The sequence below is a fragment of the Lactuca sativa genome, chromosome 5 (assembly GCF_002870075.4).
Source record: "Lactuca sativa cultivar Salinas chromosome 5, Lsat_Salinas_v11, whole genome shotgun sequence".
Taxonomy (NCBI): domain Eukaryota; kingdom Viridiplantae; phylum Streptophyta; class Magnoliopsida; order Asterales; family Asteraceae; genus Lactuca; species Lactuca sativa.
In genome coordinates, this window is record NC_056627.2 from 300,545,354 (window position 1) to 300,568,841 (window position 23,488).

Sequence of the window (23,488 nt, forward strand, 5' to 3'; positions counted from 1 at the left end):
TACATCAGTTTAAATTATTAAATTATAATGCAATATATAGCTATTAGAATATCAAACTTATAAAAAAATTTAAAATATATTTGTTATTTTACATAAAACGACAAAATGATAGAAAAAATATTTTATTAAAAAATTATAAAAACTAAAATGTAAATGTTAAAATTCATTGCTTACTCCGGATGCTTTTTTATCTCTCTCACACACAAACACACACACACAGAATCTGAACACAAATTTCATCGTTCATTTACTTGTACTTATACGCACACCGAATACACACAGATACGATTTCCAAATAATCCAATAAACCGCCTAATCTCTTCCCCCAATCCTTCCTTCGTCTCTGTATTGCTCTCTGCATGATCTGAACTCAAAATCAAAATTCTCTCTGAGAAACAAGATTTAATTCGATTACTTATTGATCAATCTTGCAGTTTCTTTACTTGTAATCGCTTGTTCTGCTTTGATTTGAAGCTATTTGTTAATAATGGCGTTGTTAGATACGCCTGAAATTGGACAAACGACGACCGAGACAACAACTATACGCGGTGAGATAAGAAGGCGGACGGGCGTCAAGGCTGATGCGGGAATCGGAGACGAATTGTTTGATTCTTCGTCGTCTTCGAAAACGAACTCGTTCGAGGATGGTGAGAGTTTCAATAATGGTTTCGATGAGAATGGTAAGGAACAGATCGGAGATGGTGATCAAATGAAAGAGGAGGCGAAGGAAAACGGAGAGAAGATAGATCAGGGAGAAGTTAAAAGGGGAGGTGAAACGAGTGTGGCACATTATGCGTATCGACCGTCTTCTCCAGCTCATCGCAGAATTAAAGAGTCTCCTCTAAGTTCTGACGCCATTTTCAAGCAGGTTTCGCTTCTCTTCAGTTTTACTTATTTGTTTGTTTATTGTTTAGTTGCCAGTTCTCATATCCTGGTAATTAATTTTCATTTATGCGATATAAGCTCCGTCGTGGTTCCAATAGAATAGAAAGAGCTTCAAATCAAATTTAGGTAGTCATTTTTATCGTTCAATGGCCAATTCTGGATAAGGATAGGAAGAACTAACTCAAGTGATACACGCTAATTGATTTACGCATCATTCTGCTATGTATATTGGGCTGATTGCAGATTGTCGGTGTCTTGATTATGATGCGTGAACTGTTGTATTAGTATTTAGTATGATGAGGATGTATCAAAGATTTTAGGCTCGCTGATTGACTATTAGTTGCTTTACAATCGACTTCAATTGTTTTTTTGCAACAATCGAGCGCATCTAGTTTGAGAGAGTAAACTTTTATTTGTGAATAGAACCCAAAGAATGGGAAAATTATGGCATAGAGTGCTTAGTAATTTGTGTAATAGATCATATCTCCATGGATCATAGGTTAGGCAGACAAGTGTGCTTTTTGTATTCTATGGCTGTATGGCATCAGCTCAAGTTTACAGGTTTCTGATTCCCCTTTGAAAGAAATTTTGGTAGATCCATATAGGTTGATGAATAGCAACTGAAATTGATTTACACTCCCTCTTTTAACCAGTCCTTGATATTCCATTGCTAGAGTTCAAATGCACGAGCAATGATAACTTCAGTAATATGATTGTAAAATTTTTATGAAGTGTTTTGAATGTGTGATTTGAGCTGTTAATAGGCTAAGATATGATGTTTCTTGAATAGAAAAACCGAATTTGCATATGAGTGAAGATGAATTAAACTTGTGAGATTCTCATACTTGACACATGTGCATGTGAATTTCCCATTTAGTTGATCAATATAGCAGTTTACTTATCTGGCTCATGTTAGTATACACTCTTATCAGCAATTTAGTGTGAAACCCACCTTCATCCAAGTCCTTTCCTAAATCATTTTAATAACCATTTGTATCATATAAAAGCAGCTTATAATGCAAGTGGAAAGAAGCTTGTTTAATAATTTAACTTCAGGAGCAGTGTCATGGACCCTAATGTTTTTTGTTAGTAATTTTTATTAGCACAAAACATTTCCTTTAATTTATCATTCAAGTTCACTTTAAGCAACTCCTGAGATAAAGGGTAGTTATTATTCAATTAACAACATTTCCTTGTATTCTTTTAACTTATTTTCCTTATGTTATAATTATTACTATTTGTTATTTAAGACATATAAGTGGAGTGGCTAATTAGAACCCTTTGGCAGAGTCATGCAGGACTCTTTAACCTTTGCATAGTGGTTCTAGTTGCAGTCAATGGACGACTCATCATTGAGAATCTGATGAAGGTAAACTTCTGTAATATTATTATAATTTTTTTTTCTTTTATAAATCATTTATATTGCTGCTGATAACATAACCCAAAATTACTTCTGCAGTATGGATTATTGATAAATTCCAATTTTTGGTTCAGTTCAAGATCATTGAGAGATTGGCCACTTCTTATGTGCTGGTAAAATATTTCTTTCTGACTCATGTTTATAAAATTTTAGAGCCATATAAGAAATAGTTACTCCATTTTATATAAAAAAAATTAATGTAAAAATTTCTGATTTCTCATGCAGCCTCACTCTTCCAATCTTCCCGCTTACTGCCTATATTGTTGAAAAATTAGCATGGCAAAAACGTATTTCAGACCCTGTAAGTAAATTATTCCTTAAGGCTAAAATATATGTAAATGTATAAAAGTTATTTTAATCTGATTACTTTTGTAATTTGTAGGTTGTAATCACTCTCCATATTCTAACAACTACAACTGCAATTCTGTATCCAGTTTTCATGATTCTGAGGTCTGTTTGTTTATACCATTAAATGCTTTGTACAAATTCATTATTGTTTTTTTGAAAAAGAAAAATGATATGAAAATATTCCACAATATATTGTTATTATTATTATTCTCATGTGATTATATAAAGTTATGCAGGTTTGACTCAGTTGTTCTATCAGGCGTATCATTGATGCTTTGTGCTTGCATTAATTGGTTGAAGTTGGTTTCTTTTGTGCATGCAAATTATGACATGCGGTCAATTGTGAAGTCAACTGCTAAGGTAAAATTTAGAGGTGTGGTGTTTTCTGGTATATATATCTCAATATCTATAATAGGGGTATTTTGGTCTTTTGGTTTTAGGAAGAAGCTGAGGCAATGTCTTCAGATGGTGAATACTTCTACAATGTCAACTTCTCAAGCTTGGTTTATTTCATGGTTGCTCCTACTTTATGTTACCAGGTATCCAACACACAGAGCCTTTCTCACTATTATAAAATTCATTAATACTTCATGTGTGTGTGTGTGAGTGTGTGTTTTGAGGCAAATTTTACTTGTAGATATGCTACCCTCGCACTGCATTTATTAGAAAGGGTTGGGTGTTACGTCAAATGATCAAGCTAATAATATTTACAGGCTTCATGGGATTTATAATTGAACAAGTAAGCATTATGCTACCTTCATTTTTATCAACATTTTTTCTTTTTCTCTTACCTATTTGTGAATTTTAAAGTGTATTCTTATATGCAGTATATCAATCCAATTGTCAAAAACTCTCGACATCCATTGAAAGGAGACATTTTATATGCGATTGAACGTGTTTTAAAGCTTTCAGTTCCAAATTTGTATGTTTGGCTCTGTATGTTCTACTGCTTTTTTCACCTTTGGTAAGTCTTGTTTGGCTCTATATATTCATATATTTTTTTTCAGTATTATTTAGTCTATTTACATGTGTTGCTTTCATTATAGGTTAAATATACTTGCTGAGCTTCTTCGTTTTGGAGATCGTGAATTTTATAAAGATTGGTGGAATGCACAAACTATTGAAGAGGTGAGATTCATTTATTTTTTATTATTATTATTGTAATCTCATTAGAGTAAGTTACATTTTGGTACCTAAGTATAGCTGATTTTTGCGTTTTTGGTCCTCATTTGAGGTCCTTGTAATGTTTTCGGTCTCTATTTCAATTAAAATGACTATATTTGGTCTGATTTTTGAAATTTTGGTGCAAAAAATATAGTCATTTTTCTAGGAACAGGGACCAAAAAGGTTACAAGAACCTGAAATAAGGACCAAAATTGCAAAAAACAAAAATACGTAGGGACCCAAAATGTAATTTACTCTTTTATTTTATTTTATTGCTGACTTTTGCATTGTTTCTATGTTGGCGCTGATTTAGTATTGGAGACTATGGAATATGGTGAGCCCAATGTCAAACTTTTTAACAAAAAAAAAAACTGTTCTCATTTTGTAGTTTTTATGTTCTTCTCTGAATAATAATAATAATAAAAATAAATATGTGTTCAATTTGCTGCAGCCTGTTCATAAATGGATTGTACGACATCTTTATTTTCCATGCTTGCGTAATGGGATCCCTAAGGTAATGATTTTTATTTTTACTTTTCTTTTTGTTTCTCATTTTGTTTATGTTTGTTGTAAATAGTAATTGTGTGTGTGTGTGTGTGTATTCAGGGTGCTGCTATCTTGATTGCATTTTTCATGTCTGCTGTGTTCCATGAGGTAGATATTTTGTTAACCTTTTTGTGTTGATGTTCCTTTTGTTACCTGATTTTTACTTAGAGTTTCATTTTGCTTCGTATTTTTATTTTGTTAAGCTTTGTATTGCTGTTCCCTGCCACATTTTCAAGTTTTGGGCCTTTATCGGGATCATGTTTCAGGTATAATATATATAATAAAACTAAATATTTCCTTTTTTTTTTTTTGTTTATGGTAATATCAATCTATAACTTCATTTGTTTGTATCAGGTTCCATTGGTGATACTGACGAATTACTTGCAGCGCAAGTTTCAAAACTCAATGGTATTGTATTATTTTATTTTGGAACTTTAATTTTTTTGAAAATTAAGTTGAGCTGATGAGAAAATGAATGATGACAGGTGGGAAATATAATATTCTGGTGCTTCTTTAGCATTCTTGGTCAACCCATGTGTGTATTGCTCTACTACCATGACGTCATGAATCAAAAGGTGAAAAGCAAGTAAACTCTTTCTCCAAAAGGCACCAATTTTGTAGGAAGTTTGATATCAGTGTGATGATGATGATGATGATGGTAGATGTTTAAGTGTAGTTGTTATCAACATACTATCATCAGCTAAAGTCGGTGCTATTGTTCAAATGTTTCTCTTAGGTTTTACATGTATAAATTGATATAAGTTGTTTCCATTTCATTTAATCTGCATGCACAAAAACCATTTTCCAACAGAATTGAATAAATCCTATCCTCAAAACAAAAAATTAATTATATATTAACAAAATCTGAATAAATGGAAGTCTTTGTTTTTGTTTTTACCAAGATACAACTTGACTTGACTTTTTGCTTTTGTTTAAGTAAAAATTTAGGGTTTTTTTGGTTGGAAGGAATGACACCACAAATATGACCAGGTAATGGAATGAATGATGTAATGGAATTGATCATTACATTCCATTGTTGATTTTGGTTGCTAACCGGAATGGAATGAGTCATTAATCGATATTTGGTAGATAGAAAATGATAAATTTTCAAAAATGACCAAATTTTAACATCCCCATTTCTAGAAATGAGGATCAAGCCCGCAAAGGGGCTTATGCGGACTCAATCTATTTAAGGATCTAGATTTTACATTTTCAATTTTCGTCCCCAAAAGAAGAGCGAGTCTGTAGAAGCCTTTCTGCAAATTCACTCTCCGAAGAACCAATCTGTTAAAAAAATTAAGCTAGATTCTACAGAAGATGAACGAAGTTGTAGATGTCGGTACTATAGACTTGGTATCAGTTCTGCGAAATCAATAAAAATGTATAAAAAGTTAATGAGAAATCAAAATCTGTTCCGTAGTAATTATGATTTTCTTTCTGATATAAAATGGAAGAATTTATTAAAAAATAATTTCGTTTCAAAGCAAATCAGATAAAATACTCTTTCGTTTTAAGAAATATGAACAAATTTTTTGTTATTGTTTGTACAAGAGGGTCATGACAATCAATAGACAAAGAAAATGAAAAAAAAAAACGGAAGATTGAAATTTATATTGTTTAATTCGCAAAAGGTACTACAATCCGCAGAGAAAGTACTATGGACTCAAGCACTATAGACTTTGTATCAGTTTTGCGAAATCAATAAAAATGTATAAAAAGTTAATGAGAAATCAAAATCCGTACCGTAGTAATTATGATTTTCTTTCTGATATAAAATGGAAGAATTTATTAAAAAATAATTTCGTTTCAAAGCAAATCAGATAAAATACTCTTTTGTTTTAAGAAATATGAACAAATTTTTTGTTATTGTTTGTACAAGAGGGTCATGACAATCAATAGACAAAGAAAATGAAAAAAAAAACGGAAGATTGAAATTTATATTGTTTAATTCGCAAAAGGTACTACAATCCGCAGAGAGAGTACTATGGACTCAAGCACTATAGACTTTGTATCAGTTTTGCGAAATCAATAAAAATGTATAAAAAGTTAATGAGAAATCAAAATCCGTACCGTAGTAATTATGATTTTCTTTCTGATATAAAATGGAATAATTTATTAAAAACAATTTCGTTTAAGAGAAAATCAGATAAAATACTCTTTTGTTTTAAAAAATATGAATAAATTTTTTGTTATTGTTTGTACGAGAGGGTCGTGACACTCAATAGACAAAGAAAATGGAAAAAAATGGAAGATTGAATTTTATATTGTTTAGTTCGCAAAAGGTACCCTAGTCCGCAGAGAGAGTACTGTGGACTTAAGTAAAGTACCGCGAATTCATGTAAATTTACGAAAATATTGCTAAAATTTGAATTAAAGTTGAGTTTGCCGATGACATGCCTATTCCGCAAAAGCCCTTCTGCGGGCTCGATGGTCATTTTAGGAAAGAGATTTTTTGGCACTTGGGTTTGAAATTTGGTTATTTTTTGAAAATTCTCGAAGAAATAAGAAGAATGAATAAAATGATAAAAATATTCTCATAACTTAATGTATAAAATTTCAATCTTTTACAACATTACATTGTAAAACACTATATTTTCTATTGTCATATATAAAAATCAAAATTGCATTCTCATTGATATCTTTACAAAGTATTTCTCTTACATTTGTGATTGGATCATCTTTTTGGACAAAAAAATAAATACTCATAGAACCTTGAGGTTGCTACCATATTTGCCTTTTCCTCTATGATTCTTCATAGCCTTCCCACATTCGTTGTCCAGTGTCTACTATGGCAAGACCATACCGTGATTTGCAAGGTGCAGTTGCATTACACATATATCGGTTACATTACACTCAATCTCTAGAGCTTAATTGAACAAAAAGTTACTTAAAAAGGTCCAAATAAACATATAATTTTGCTACAAATTGATCATCACAAATCCAAAATGGTGGAATCGTCATTTTTCTTGAAGTGTCTTTAAAAGTTGATGCTTTACACCTAAATTTCTCAAATGGGGATGGTCTCTACTAGCTCCAGGTATGCAGATGCATATATTTGTGTCAAATAAGCATGAAATCCATGTAAAAGGCAATATTTTCCCATAATAGGTTTATACGATACATCCTCAATAAATACAAACAGAGAGCACAATACATGGGCTATAAGTGGGCTAACAATCTAATGGGCTAATACATACAATACAATACATATATACACTAATATGCCCCCGCAGTTTGAGCGGGAGATCTAGAGCAAACACTCAAATTGGTCCTAAATTTGGTGAACAAAGATGTAGGGAGCCCTTTAGTGAAGATATCTACATACTGAAGACTGGAAGGGACATGAAAAACTTTGACTTGACCAGTTGCAACCTTGTCATACACAAAATGGATGTCCATCTCTATATGCTTGGTGCGTTGATACTGAACATGATTAGTAGACAAGTAAACTGCACTGACATTATCACAGTAGACAATGGTTGCCTTGGTGAAAGGAGCATGTATCTCTCGGAGCAAGTTTATTAACCAACAAGTTTCGGCTACTGCATTTTCCATGCCACGATATTCGGCATCTGCGCTAGAATGAGAGACTGTCTAATGGAGTTTTGAAGACTAAGATAGGAGTTTCTCACCCAAAAATACACAGTAAATGCTGGTAGATCGACATGTTTCGGGGCATCCCCCAATTTGCATCATAATAGGCAATAAGACTCGTAGTGGAGGAGTGATGAAGATGAAGCCCATAGTCCAGTCTACCTCGAACATAACGCACAATGCGCTTGAGAGCATGAAAGTGAGGTTCGCTAGGGTCGTGCATGAATAGGCATATTTGTTGAACTGTGCATGATAGATATGGGCGAATGAATGTGAGATACTGGAGAGCACCTGCAAGGCTGCGATAGAGAGTCAGGTTTATAACCAGCTCGCCAGAAGAATCCAATTTAGATTGTGTGTCAGCAGGTGTGCGACATGGGTATCATTTCATCATGTTAGCACGCTCTAATATTTCCAAAGTGTATTGGCATTGGGATAAGAATATACCCTTATTGTCCCGTGTTGCAGTTATGCCAAGAAAGTATGATAAATCACCTAGGTCCTTCAGGGCAAACTCTGTTGCTAAAAGAGAAATGATGCGTTAAAGGAGTTCTGTAGATGAAGATTTCAAAACTATATCATCAACATAAAGAAGTAAGTAATCCATCTCAGAACCCCTACAAAAAATAAATAGTGAAGAATCACGACTATGTGTAAACCCGATCCTGGTGATATAGGGTGCAAATCACTGAAACCAAGCCCTTGGGGCTTGTTTCAGACCATAAAGTGACTTTTGCAGAAGGAAAACATAATTAGGATGTGTAGTATCCCAGAACCCAGGTGGCTAGTGCATGTAAACAGTTTCATTAAGTTGACCATGCAAAAAGGCATTTTTGACATCTAACTGATAAATGGGCCATCTGCACAAATTCGCTAGGCTAAGAATTGTACGAATGGTGGCCGGTTTAACAACCGGACTAAATGTCTCATCACAGTCAATCCTAGGGTGTTGGATTTTGCCATTAGCTGCAAGACGGACTTTATACCACTCAAGAGTGCGATCCTCTTTATATTTGTTTCTAAAAAACCACATAGATCGCACAATATTAGCCCAATAGGCCTTGGAACAAGAACCCACGTACTATTATCAAGTAAAGCACAATATTCGTCTTGCATGGCAATGGTCCAGTTAAGGTCTTGAAGGGCTAAGGTGTGAGTTTTAGGAAGAGGAAATTCGGTGGTTGTATGGAGATTTAGGTGGGAGATTGATTTAAAAATACCGGCGCAAGCACGGGTGACCATGAGATGAGTAGATGGTGGTAGGGAAGGACTTTCATGGGGAGGAATAATGTTTGGATAGGAGTTAGAGGCTATAGAAAAAGAGGCAAAAGAGCGAGGTAAGTGTAGAGGGCAAGAAGGTGGAGAATGGTGGCTATTAGGAGCAGGAATTACAGAAAATTCGGCCCCAAATTCGGTTGTGTGGGTGGTATCGTTGCTGCCGGAATTGGTGGTGGTGTTTGGTTGATGATTGTTGGATATAATTAGGTCCCGAGAGATGGTATTTATACCATCAGTGTTATTAAGAAAGGAATGGGAAGGGGGTTTATTTTAGTGTCATTGATTTGTGGAGGAAAACATCTTCTTTGAAGACGACATGACCATATATGATTATTTTACGTGTGGCAAGATCAAAATACGAAAAACCACGATGTTGGGTTGGATAGCCAATGAATATGCAAGGTGTAGACCATGGTGCAAGTTTATGGGGCGTGGGGATGTTTGGGTAGCATAGGCATCCAAAGAATCGAAGATGGGTAAAGATAAGTGGTTTGTTATACAATTTTGTGAAGGGGATGTCATTTTTTATTAAAGAAGAGGGAGTGATGTTGAGAAGTGATGGGTTTTGAGCATTCTAACACTCCTATGGTGTACATGCAACCCTAGAAACCTTGGATCTATGTTTGACTAAGATACATGCAAATAATTATTTTTCCAAGGTTCTTATCCTAACTAGCATGACATGGGGAACTTGAATCAAATAAAGCTAGTAGAATTACTTAACTTGTCGTTGTAGTTGATTGCTTGGAGTTTGAGAGCCTAACACCAATAATGTGGATGCCTCAAATGGAAGTCACAAATCACCACAAACTTGGAAACTTGAGAGAATAGTCACAACCTTTCTTGAAATCGGCCCTCTTAGTATACTCACCACAACTAGTGTGATTTCAAGAACTAAAGCCTCCTTTATATAGTGTGGTGGATTAGGGTTACATCCATGTAAACCCTAATACCCATGTATTTTCATTTCCATGAGATCCATGGGTTAAAGCTCAATGGAGTATCCATGGACTTTCCATGCAAGCCTAGCCCATTCCAAATAAGCATTAGCCCACACTATATAAATACAAGAGCCAATATTTAATTAGTCATACTTTTGATCTCTAAATTAATTCTAGATTAATTATAGATCAACACTAATTAAATAATATGATTTTATATTAATATATTAGAACTTATAATATATTAATAAATCATAACTTATACTATTCTCAAAAGATTATCCATAAATTGTTCGGGAGAAGTGCAACCCAAATGGACCATGCCGAGTCTGGTCAAGTACATACCAAATATAGTTATGGACTTGGACACTATATCCAATAGTCTCCCACTTGGATAAGTCTAATAACTATAGTTGTAAGTATGACTTCAGGAACCGATCAACAATCGTAGCTCTTAAAACTCTGTTGAACTATGAAGCGCCATTTTAGATAAGTAATCATATAATCCTATGTTCTAGATATCAGCCGAACAAATACATGGAACATGGTCTTGCTTATTGTCCAGCATTTGTTTCCCGATTTCCGATTTGTTTGACATAGAACTTAACTGAACACTGTTGGGTTTTATACAAACAATCCTATGTGTACATGCAACCCTAGCATTGGATCTATGTTTTCACTATTAGATACACAACATTATGAACACATAATTAAACCCTAATCATGATTGCTATTTTCGAAATTAACCAAGAAGGTTAGATTACATACCTCTTGTTGTTATATTGTAATAACAACTTAAATCTTCAAACCCAAAGTCTTGAAAGCAAGCACCACAAGTGTAGTGCCTCTAATGGCTTACAAACACCAAGAGAAAATGGAGAAGGTATAAAGAGAGAGGAGAGGTATAAGAATTTGTCCCTAAGATGCCTTGGGAAGGTCTGGACGAAATCAAGAGCCAAATGGGGTTTATATAGGTGTAGAGATAGGGTTTCAATCCTTATCCTTATCTAGTTGCTTGCTTACCAAGCAACCCATAAGATAAGCCTTGAATCCTTATCATGGTCGAATTTTAAGGTCCTTATCACCTCAAATTCGTCCAACCTATCCTTAAGATAATCCTTACCTTATTTTGTAACTATCACATAATTACAATTCAGCCCCTCTAGTTTAATTAATTACATTTGATCACAAAATTAATTCTTAATTAATTATTGACCAATATTAATTAAACAAATATGATTTCTCCTTTAATATATTATTCTTATAACATATTAATAAATCATAATAACCTATCTCTCTATTTATTTCTCCAATCAAGTTGTTTTAGTGAAGGCAACCCAAAAGGACCATGCACCATCGGGTCAACTACATACCAAAATAGTTATGGACTTAGACACTAATCCAACAGTCTCCCACTTGGATAAGTCTAATAACTATTCTGCGTATGACTTCAGAACTGATCTGCAATCGTAGCTTTCCAAAATCGTTGTCAACTCTGATCCTATCAGATACGCGTGTCCTTAGATAAGGGATCATATATTCCTCCATTCTAGATATCATATGAGATATGATTTCAAATCATTCTCTTTGTACTATATCTCGATTCCGATTTATGACGACTGACTAATTGAACAAATCAAATTAGCCCTAGCCCAGCTGAGCATTTACGTTTGTCATCACAAAATCATCGAGGGGTCCAAAGATATCACTTTTATCCTTCTTTGGATAAAAGGAACGGATAAACTTTGATACAATGCTTGCTTGCACTCACGCACCGAATCACACACAACAATATGTTTTATAACACCAAGTTACTAGTGCGTTTACATATTATCAATGTGCAACCGATTCGCAAGATACAACTCACACATCTCGGTTTCAAGAATATAAGATGTTATCGTCTCACCAATCATTCGTGATACAGTTCATGGAATGATCCAAGTGAGCGTGGGTTTAATCCAATGCTCAAATTCATATTCATAAGCACTCACGAACGTTGCAGAAAACATTTGCTTATGTCTAATACTCTTTTAGACAATCCACACACCAATTCATGACAGTCTTCATTCATACCTACTTCCAACATATGAACGACTGTGGCCCGTTCGAATAATTTGATTATTCTTAATAAATTCAATTATTCTGGAAGTCAAAACATGCAAATGTGAAACACAAGAATAATACTAATCTCATATGGCCTCAAACCTTTGAGTATAAATAAAACACCTTTTATTTATCACCATATCGATTACTCATTATTTGTCGTTTCGGGTAATCAACTTCTTACTTAAATTATTACACTTGTCCCATGCTCTCAGCATGCACACAATGTTTACCTATGGTTCTTACTTTGTGAAATAGATCAAATTGAACACACTTCCAATCATTCTCATTTCACAACTCCAAATCCTTTTTCATAAGTGTAAGAATATCAAATTCTTGCTACTTATAGATTATGCTAGATTCTAACATTCTATGCAACGATCCTTTCGTAATGTCACTGCACAAAAGTCACATAGACTATTGCCAATGATATTACAAAGTCCTCTATCGGAGATTGTTACAAGACAATTCCATAGACGTGATGTCTCTCACTCAAAGTATATTCTTTGAACATCCTTTTGCATAAAAGTTTCTAATCTAGACATAGATTTTCAATATTCAATTCCCAATATGGATACATTTCCATATTTTCCATATGATAACTTATTCTTAATAGAATCTTGTCTATTCATAATAATGTCGATATGGTCCATCCGATATGGAAACATTTCCATATTTTCCAATACTATATTTCCAACTACTCACAAGCGACCAATCTTCGTCGAACTTTGGATTGTCCTTTGATAGTTGTTTAATTATTTTAGTCAAAACCGATTCTAGTCCTTTTCCCTTTAAATGCGCTAGACATTTGGAAAATTTTAGAATGGTCAAACATTAAAGCATTTGCAATCGATCCTATACCCGAATCGTATGGGACACGACGCATAATGTTTTATTTGCTATGTTCTCAAAATTCGAATTGTGAAGAGGAATGCCGTAATCATAATCGAAATTTTAAGAACACACTATGTACCCTTGACTAAATTTATTAAAATTTCTCAACCTAAACCTTTAGATTTGAAATGAAGCATAATATTCTCTCCCTTAATTATAGCAAAACAACTATTCCTTCCTTACAACTTTGCAAAGAATGACTCTTGTTTTCTATAATTAATATTGCCAACTTGCAATACGTGCCTTAATAATCATACAATCATAACTTTTATGCTCCCACTATCTTCTTAAAATCTTTCTTAGTGAAAGCATTTCCTCACAATCATTTTCATGAAGGAGTAAATCTTATGACACTTAGATTTGAGCGGTGTATGTGTTCCTATCCATGTGAATTTGTTAAAACCAAAGTTTACGACAAATTCAAACTCATATGGACCGAACTTTCTTAATCTTGATTTCTTGCCTTATGGTAGCACAGCTGCCCACCACGTCTTCCATGTAGTTAAGTAGCTCACCCTTTCCTGTCAATGTACCTTTCATTGATTAAGATGTCTTGCCTTTTATGCGTTCAAAATGAGAACTCATAGAACTCACATGCATAAGTAACTCAATTGGAATGACATAGAAATAAAAAATGTCAACACGATAAGTTGTAAACCACAACTCGTGTGCTAGTGATGATTGGTAAGGTTTATTTGATTTGTTCTTGAAACTTTTCAAGACCATTAAAACTCCCACTGACTCCTTGACATATAAGATTCTTTTGTCAATAACCATTTCTTGACAAACAAATATTCAAGAGTTAGTGTAACTTTTATCAAAACACTTCATAAATTGGACCTAGTTGGTCTTTGTCTTATCCAAGATGTCACAACTTTCCACATTTGATGAATGTTATAAACCTTCTTAATACTTGTCACTCATTGTCACAATCTTAACTTTAAGACTTGTTATTGGAATGAAGTTTGATTGACTTCTTGATTTAACCATTTCTTCAATCCTTGATTCCTCTTCTTGAACATAAAATTGTACTAAGACTTACTTAGAGGATCAATTGAGATATGGTTCTTAATCATTAAGACCTATCATAAAGCATAAAAGGTACTCTCCCTTCTTCTGAAAATGGAGAAACTTTTATCCTTTTGCCTACTTGATTCTTCTTATTCGTTTTGCTATTGATTTATTCCTTTTTTAATCAATTCCAAATTATACTTAATCTTATAAGTATAATCATATTTACTAAACCTTAGTAAATCATGACGAATATCTTTGTTACTCTTATGGTGAACTTGATCAACACACAACTCTGTGTACTCGATCTCCTAGTCCTTCACTTGACACTTTGTCAATGAATTAGTCTAATTTCCAAATATGAAATTTCTCATTCATCATGCAACCAAGTTGCGTGATTCCAAATTTCTGTCCAATTGAAACTTGGGCGATGAGAAACTCTCCCTATTTGGTAAATTCTCGATATTTCCATAAATAACATAAATAAGAATCATATCCATTCGTTGTAGAAATATGCAAACATCAATTTTCATAACGATTTCATTGCAAGGAAATAAACAAATAAATAAATAAGTCAAACAAAATTTATTTTATTTATAAAAGCAGCGGAAAACATTTGTCCTTACAATGCAAAATCCATTGAAAACTATGTATCTCATGAAGAAAATTTCTAACAACTCTTTCATAACTATCTAAGCTCAAAATCTAATCTTCAAGTCCATTAGATTCATATTGCTCTCTCATCAAACTTCATTTCTTTTCACCGATCCTGTAAAACATTCAAATGCAATCTTATCACAGCATGTATTAAGAATCAAGGAATAGGAACTTAACGGAGTTAGATAGTGGATTTTACCTAAAGTAGAGCCATACGTTCTGACTCTCCCATCTCTTAGATCTCTTAGGTAAATATGGCAACTTCGTCTCCAATGCCCCTTCTCTTGGCAATAAAAGCAAATTGACTCTCTTGGAATAGGACATGGGACTACTTCAGACATTGCCTTTCTCTTATGATCGGACTTTTAGATCATAGCATGTCTTTCGTTGCCATTGTCTATATCCATGAAGGCAGATTCACCAATCAACTTTGCTTTTCTATTGCGCCAAACCATTGCTGATTCAGCAGCAATAAGCATATAGGTGAGATCTATAAGGGTCACGTCGTGGTTCATCATATAGTACTCTCTTACGAACTCACTATACGAGTTAGGAAGTGACTGAAGAACCCAATCAACAGCCATCTCCTCACCGACAACAGATCCCATCATTCTTAACCTATCAATGTGTGACTTCATCCCTAGGATGTGTGCACACACTGACTTTCCTTCTTTATGTTTACTTGCCAAAATGGCTTGAGTGATATTGAACCTTTCAATATTTCGATCTTGTGGGTTAGGGAGAACGATTTGAGGAGGAGGAGGAAGCGAAGCATGATTTCTTGTTCCTCGATCGAATCGTTGAATATCATCTTCATGTGGAATGCTTGTTCCATGGGATTCGGGAAGACCATAGTTGTCGAACTTTGACATCTACAAAACGGGAGAAAAACGAATTCAAGTTAGTTGATTGATTGAGTCCTTGGTAGATCACCCAAATGAAATTCCAAGGCTAGGACCCAACACAATATGCTACAACGCGGGAGAGAGATGTCGTAACCCTAATTGCAGAACATTTGAAGGTAAGTGAATGACGATTCACTAATTTCCACCATGAAAAAAGAAATTTAAGTTTTAAATCTATGAAAACTCCTAGATCCTTTGAGATACATTGAACTTTCAATGGCATGTTTCAATCTCGATATGCCCCTCTTGTTTGTGACTGGGATGCCGAGGATCACAAAGCGGGTGTGAATAACCATGCAAACTTACATGGTGCCCTCACATGTTACAGTCACCTATTCGATGTGCCGGTAAACCACACACGCTCCACCGAACTATGACAAACATTGAGTCACCCTTTGCTACCTTTTCTTATAACCATTTAGTGTGCCGGTAAACCACACACGCTCCACTAACATCTTCGCAAGGGCACAAAGTGTAATTTCATGGAATTGCATCAATTCACTTTTGCCTAAGTAACTAAGATTGGGAATTTTTTGAAAACATTTAGTTACTTTTATACTTCATTATACTTTTAATGGAAGATTTTTTTTTCTATCCTACCCGTTCGGCTAACAACCTTCCACTAGTCAAGAGTGTGGTGGGTAAGAGTGGATACCCATTCAATCGCCATTTTATAGGCAATTTCCTTAAACACCCCTTATAGACCAGCTTCGTGAATGAGGCCTACTAACGGTAAGGCTGACTTTTACTCATACATATATAATGTTAGACTTTTAATGTTATATATAGTATAGGGTGTATTTTACACTTTTAAAATACTAGGTGGTTAAATTTAACAATTATACTTTTAATTCAATTAAATTGTAAACCAAACTTTTTATGGATTTATTAAACTTCCTTTAATTATACACCTTAATTAATTAATAAAACCATAAGGGTGTGATTTGAACTTTTCAAAACAATACTAGGGTTTTAGAATTTAACATTCCTAATTAAACCTTTTTAATCAACTTTTAAATTCCAAAACTTGAGGGCAAGTTTTGAAACTTTTCAAAAAAACAATTGAGTTTTAATGTCTCTTAAAATTTTAGAATTTATGACATATAAATTAAAATTTTAAATATTAAAACTCTTGATTTTAATAATTATCTTGAATTAGACTATTAATTTAATTATTAAATCATAAGGGATTATTTAAAATATGAGGATAATTACCATTTATACATTTAAGATATCCTAATCCCTTAAAAATTCTCCCTAGATCTCGAAATTTAAGGATAGGATAATGCAAAATCTTTAATTACCATATATAACAATTAGAGGATAATTACAAGATATGGGATAATCCAAATCCCTAAAATTTAGGATCTTATCTTGGGGAGGAGGCCAAATTTCGAAAATCAAGGGATTAAAACAAACCCTAGATTTCGAAATTTAAGGGGTTAAGGAAAGGATTTGAAGATCTTGTTCAAACTCTTGCAAATTAGGGTTTGCAAACCCTAATCTCGAAAATCCTAGCCACCTAGGGTTTATTGGCCATAAACCCTAATATGTCAAGTTCATACAATTGAATAAACTAATTGAAAACAAGTTAACCAAAGGCTCTGATACCACTGTTGGGTTTTATACAAACAATCCTATGTGTACATGCAACCCTAGCATTTGATCTATGTTTTCACTATTAGATACACAACATTATGAACACATAATTAAACCCTAATCATGATTGCTATTTTCGAAATTAACCAAGAAGGTTAGATTACATACCTCTTATTGTTATATTGTAATAACAACTTAAATTTTCAAACCCAAAGTCTTGAAAGCAAGCACCACAAGTGTAGTGCCTCTAATGGCTTACAAACACCAAGAGAAAATGGAGAAGGTATAAAGAGAGAGGAGAGGTATAAGAATTTGTCCCTAAGATGCCTTGGGAAGGTCTGGACGAAATCAAGAGCCAAATGGGGTATATATAGGTGTAGAGATAGGGTTTCAGTCCTTATCCTTATCCAGTTGCTTGCTTACCAAGCAACCCATAAGATAAGCCTTGAATCCTTATCATGGTCGAATTCTAAGGTCCTTATCACCTCAAATTCATCCAACCTATCCTTAAGATAATCCTTACCTTATTTTGTAACTATCACATAATTACAATTCAGCCCCTCTAGTTTAATTAATTACATTTGATCACAAAATTAATTCTTAATTAATTATTGACCAATATTAATTAAACAAATATGATTTCTCCTTTAATATATTATTCTTATAACATATTAATAAATCATAATAACCTCTCTCTCTATTTATTTCTCCAATCAAGTTGCTATGGTGAAGGCAACCCAAAAGGACCATGCACCATCGGGTCAAGTACATACCAAAATAGTTATGGACTTAGACACTAATCCAACAAACACATCAATTTAGTTCTGACCGGGCCTGGTACATGGGTCAAAACAAAATCATCGAGGGGCCCATATATCGCTTCTAATCCTAGAAGGAACATATAAACTTCGACGCATATGTTTGCTCTACTACTTGTTAAATTACACACAAAGGCACGGTTTATAACATCGAGTTACCAATGCGTTTTCGTGCAATCAATGCATAACCAACTCATAGGAAACAAATCATATCTCTAGGTTTGAAGACTTATATGATATTACCTTCTCAAGATCACTCGAGATAAATTCCATGAAGTGATACCAGTGAGCGTGGGTTGAATCCAATACTCATAACTTATGAGCACTCATGAGTGTTGTAGCCCCGCTTTGTCTAACATCTTAGACCTCTACAAGCCAACCCATGACAGTCTTGATTCATATCTACTTCCAACATATGACCGATTGTGGAGAGTTTGAATAATATGATATAAACCATAACATAATTATTCTGGAAGTCAAAACATCCAAAAAGAAATAATAGTAAGCGATTGACAAGAGATAACAACACTTTGCTCATAAATAACAGCTTTTATTTATCATCAAATGTCAATTACATTTTACAAATTTCAAGATTATCTAACTACTAAAACTAATATCATCCTTCAGCCCTATGCTCCAAGCATGCTGGAGATGCTTAACCCGGGTCAGTCCCTTCTTGAGGGGATCTGTTGGGTTCTCATCCGATGATACCCTCTTTTCCATGAGGATTCCTTCTTCTATTTGATGTCTGATGAAGTGATATTTTCTGTCAATGTGTCTGGATCTCCCTTGATCTCTTGGTTCTTTGGCTAAGGCAACTGCACTATTGCTGTCACAGAAAATCTCCATTGGCTCCTTTATAGCTGGTACAACTCCAAGGTCTCTGATGAAGTTCTTTAGCCATATATCCTCCTTTGTTGCCTCGCTTGCTGCTATATACTCTGATTCACAAGTGGAATCTGTCGCTATATCTTGCTTGGAACTTTTCCAAGTAATTGCCTCTCCATTTAGGCTAAAGACCTAGCCCGACTGAGAGCGGAAATTATTCATGTCAGTCTGAAAGCTAGCATCTCTATATCCTGCTACTTTCAAGTCATCACTCCCACCAAGGGTAAGAACCCTGTCCTTAGTCCTTCGCAGGTACTTGAGAATATTCTTTACCGCTATCCAGTGAGCCTTGCCAGGATTCCCCTGATATCTGCTGACCATGCTCAAAGCAAAGGCAACATCAGGTCGAGTGCAGGTCATAGCATACATGATCGAGCCTACAACGGAAGTATATGGTACTCGACTCATCTCAACTATCTCAGCCTCTATACTCGGACTCTGAGTTTTACTCGGTCTGGCATTACACTGGATAGGTAACTCGCCTTTCTTGGAATTGTGCATGTTGAACCTTTTTAACACTTTGTCCACATAGGTGCTTTGAAAAGTAGATGGCGCGGATATAGATCGCTGGTGAAAAGTATATGGTGCGGGATATAGATCGCTAGTGCTATCACATCTAAGTAGGACCTGAAGAGTTGCCAAATCCTTCACAGTAAAACCAAAAGGATCAAATTCAATAGAAACATGATTATCAGTTGTGAAACGACACACATATATAAGATTTTTTATAATACTAGGTGTGACAAGCACATTATGAAGATGTAAAGGGCGATGAGTAGTAATAATTTTTGATTGACCGGTATGGGTAATGGGAATAGCTGAACCATTGCCAAGAAGAATAGATTTTAATGTTACTTTTACTGCTAAAAGAAGAGAGTATACATGTGTGTCGGTGGCAAGGTGAGAGGTCGCGCCCGTATCCATGTACCAGTTTGCATATGTGTCACAACTAACGATCATAGAGTTGAGTACTTGAGTTAAGTCTATGGCCTGATCTTGTGACATCGGGGGGAACCACTGCCATGGGGGCTAAAGTTAAGGAGTGGTAGTCGCATGAAAAGTAGTATGGGGCTGTTGCGATCGAGTTTGTGGGGCTCCAAGAATGTTGGACTAATGCTGTTGGGCTTGTCCAGTGGATCGGCGCTGGTGTGGGTTTCCTGCAGCATGCTTGAAGTGGGGCCAATATGGTGTGTAAGGCCATGGAAAGGCCTGCCAAGGTAGTGTCTGATGGTAATGCTGATGACCAGACCCATAGGTTTGTTTTCGACATTAATCGGAACTGCCACCTCCTCATCATGGCTGGTTAGGGCGGCGACCGTCATGGTTGGAGTTAGATGGGGCTTGTTTATTGTTTCTCGCATATAGCACAATAGAAGACGATGAGTGATCCGATTAGGATGCTTAAGTAGGACGATTTGTTTTGAGTGGGGTTTCTTCAACATTGTGTTTGGAACGTGTTTGATTATAAGTGGGTAATGGATATGTGTGAAGAAGGAGCTTGGATATGTTGTCATATTATGGAGATATCCATTCAAAATATGTACACAAAGGTCTTTTTGTTGGGTTAGTGTCTAAGTCCATAACTATTTTGGTATGTACTTGACCCGATGGTGCATGGTCCTTTTGGGTTGCCTTCACCAAAGCAACTTGATAGGATGAATTATGGAGAGAAAGGATTAAATATGATTTATTAATATATTATGAGAATAATATATTAAAGGAGAAATCATATTGTTTAATTAATATTAGTCAATAATTAATTGGTAATTAGTTTTGTGGCTAAAAGAGATTAATTAAACTTAAGGGACTGGAATCGTAATTATAAGATAATTGCAATTTGGGCCATGGATTGTCTTATATTAAGGAGTGGACGAATTCTATGGGGAAACCCATAAGGAAATCGTCCAAGGCCTTAATTAAAGGAGTCCATGGGTTGCTTAGGGCTTAAGCATCCAAATTAGGGTTTCCTTGTTAGATAACCCTAATAGCCTCCTATATATAGATCCCTTAAGGACCAAAAACGTGGCTAAGCTTTATTCTAGGGTTTCACACGTTTTAGGGCAGCCTCCATCCTCTCTCCTCTTCATCCTCTTGCTATTGGTGTTTGTGAACCATTAGAGGAGTGACATTTGTGACTCTAAGCTTTCTAAAGTCAATACAAGGAGGAATTGGGATTGTTATTGCTACATAACAATCAAGGTAATATCTTAAACCTATTCTCATGTTAATATGATTACTTGAATGCTAGAATTAGGGTTTATAGTCTTGGATAATTTGCATGTACAATAGAGAAACCTAGATCCAAGCATTAGGGTTTGTATGAGCACATAGGATGTCTTATAGCCAAAACCCATCAGTGGTATCAGAGCCTAGACTGGTTTCTATTGTATTGATGCATTATATGTTTGAAAAATTCGATTTTTTTGGTTTCTGGAGGCTGGACTCACCGAGTCCTTAGCTGAACTCGCCGAGTCCATGCTGACTCGACGAGTCCATGCTTGACTCGACGAGTCAACTCGTCAGAAGGAGCAAACTTCGAGATTTCTTGCTGTTTTTGCTTAAGGATAGTTGCCTTATCATATTAGATCAATATAAATCCGATTTTATGATATATTTGACTATATTCTTGATCTAATTGAAGATATTTATCAATTAATAAGATAATTGTTTCCTTATGTGATAATTGATTGATAATTTTGATTAATTGGTAAATTGTTTTGCAAGAAATCATTAAATAAATCAAATATGGATAATTATGTGATTAAATGTTAATTTAGATTATTTGTTATTTGATCCTTGTTGTTATGAAAAGTTTCATATTTCCCCTTTAAGTTTTATAGTTTAAATTTGAACCTAAAAGTTTTGTTGTTTTGAAATTTAAATAGTTAAAACCCTATTGTTTGAAAAGGTTTCAAAACTTGCCCTCAAGTTTTGGAATTTAAATTTTGGATTAATAGTTTAATTTTGATGTATATTTAAATTCTAAACCCTAATGTTTTGAAATGTTTCAAAACTTGCCCTCAAGTTTTGGAATTTAAAAGTTGATTAAAAGTTTAATTAGGAATGTTAAATTCTAAAACCCTAGTATTGTTTTGAAAAAGTTCAAATCTCACCCTTATGGTTTTATTAATTAATTAAGGTGTATAATTAAAAGAGGTTTAATAAATCCATAAAGTTTTTGGTTTAAAGTTTAATTAAATTAAAAGTATAATTGTTAAATTTGACCACCTAATATTTTAAAAGTGTAAAATACACCCTATACTATATATAACATTAAAAGTCTAACATTATATATGTATGAGTAAAAGTCAGTCTTACCGTTAGTAGGCCTCATTCACGAAGCTGGTCTATAAGGGGTGTTTAAGGAAATTACCTATAAAATGGCGATTGAATGGGTATCCACTCTTACCCACCGCACTCTTGACTAGTGGAGGGTCGTTAGCCGAACGGGTAGGATAGGACGAAACCTTCCATTATAAGTATAATGTAGTACAAAAGTAACTAAATGTTTTTCAAATTCCCAATCTTAGTTACTTAGGCAAAGTGAATTGATGCAATTCCATAAAATTACACTTTGTACCCTTGCGAAGACGTTAGTGGAGCGTGTGTGGTTTACCGGCACACTAAATGGTTCTAAGAAAAGGTAGCAAAGGGTGACTCAATGTTTGTTATAGTTCGGTGGAGCGTGTGTGGTTTACCGGCACATCGAATAGGTGACTGTAACATGTGGGGGCACCATGTAGTTGGCATGGTTATTCATACCCGCTTTGTGATCCTCGGCATCCCAGTCACAAACAAGAGGGGCATATCGAGATTTAAACATGCCATTGAAGTGTTCAATGAATCTCATAGGTTCTAGGAGTTTTCATAGATTTAAAACTTAAAATTTCTTTTTCGTTTTTCATGGTGGAAATTAGTGAATCGTCATTCACTTACCTTCAAATGTTCTGCAATTTGGGTTACGGCATCCCTCTCCCGAGTTGTAGAATATTGTGTTGGGTCCTAGCCTTAGTATCTCATTTGGGTGATTTACTAAGGACTCAATCAATCAACTAACTTGAATTTGTTTCTCCCGTTTTGTAGATGTCTAAGTTCGACAACTATGGTCTTCCCAAATCCCATGGAACAAGCATTCCACATGAAGATGATATTCCACAATTCGATCAAGGAACAAGAAACCATGCTTCACTCAAGCCCTTTTGGCAAGTAAACATAAAGAAGGAAAGTCGGTGTGTGCACACGTCCTAGGGATGAAGTCACACATTGATAGGTTAAGAATGATGGGATCCGTTGTCGGTGAGGAGATGGCTGTTGATTGAGTTCTTCAGTCACTTCCTAACTCGTATAGTGAGTTCGTAAGAGAGTACTATATGATGAACCACGACGTGACCCTTATAGATCTCACCTATATGCTTATTGTTGCTGAATCAGCAATGG

The 23,488-nt window shown here is 34.7% G+C and overlaps 1 protein-coding gene across 1 annotated transcript; it reads left to right on the plus strand.

The window, feature by feature from the left end:
* Positions 1-217: 217 nt before the first annotated feature.
* LOC111892564 (diacylglycerol O-acyltransferase 1) lies at positions 218-5,144 on the plus strand. The gene is made up of 16 exons (XM_023888622.3): positions 218-868; positions 2,174-2,254; positions 2,345-2,418; positions 2,531-2,606; positions 2,688-2,755; positions 2,890-3,013; positions 3,094-3,192; positions 3,291-3,392; positions 3,481-3,617; positions 3,700-3,781; positions 4,131-4,151; positions 4,269-4,331; positions 4,424-4,471; positions 4,567-4,629; positions 4,718-4,771; positions 4,849-5,144. Exons 1-16 carry the CDS (start codon positions 488-490, stop codon positions 4,951-4,953), a joined length of 1,578 nt encoding a protein of 525 aa, XP_023744390.1. The 5' UTR covers positions 218-487; the 3' UTR covers positions 4,954-5,144.
* Positions 5,145-23,488: the final 18,344 nt, after the last annotated feature.

Bases quoted from the DNA above. Each gene is read 5' to 3' on its own strand.
- LOC111892564 (XM_023888622.3), top strand. From the start codon at position 488: ATGGCGTTGTTAGATACGCCTGAAATTGGACAAACGACGACCGAGACA. The intron at 2,255-2,344 runs GTAAACTTCTGT...TTACTTCTGCAG, and splicing joins TCATTGAGAATCTGATGAAG to TATGGATTATTGATAAATTC. The intron at 3,014-3,093 runs GTAAAATTTAGA...TTTTGGTTTTAG, and splicing joins TTGTGAAGTCAACTGCTAAG to GAAGAAGCTGAGGCAATGTC.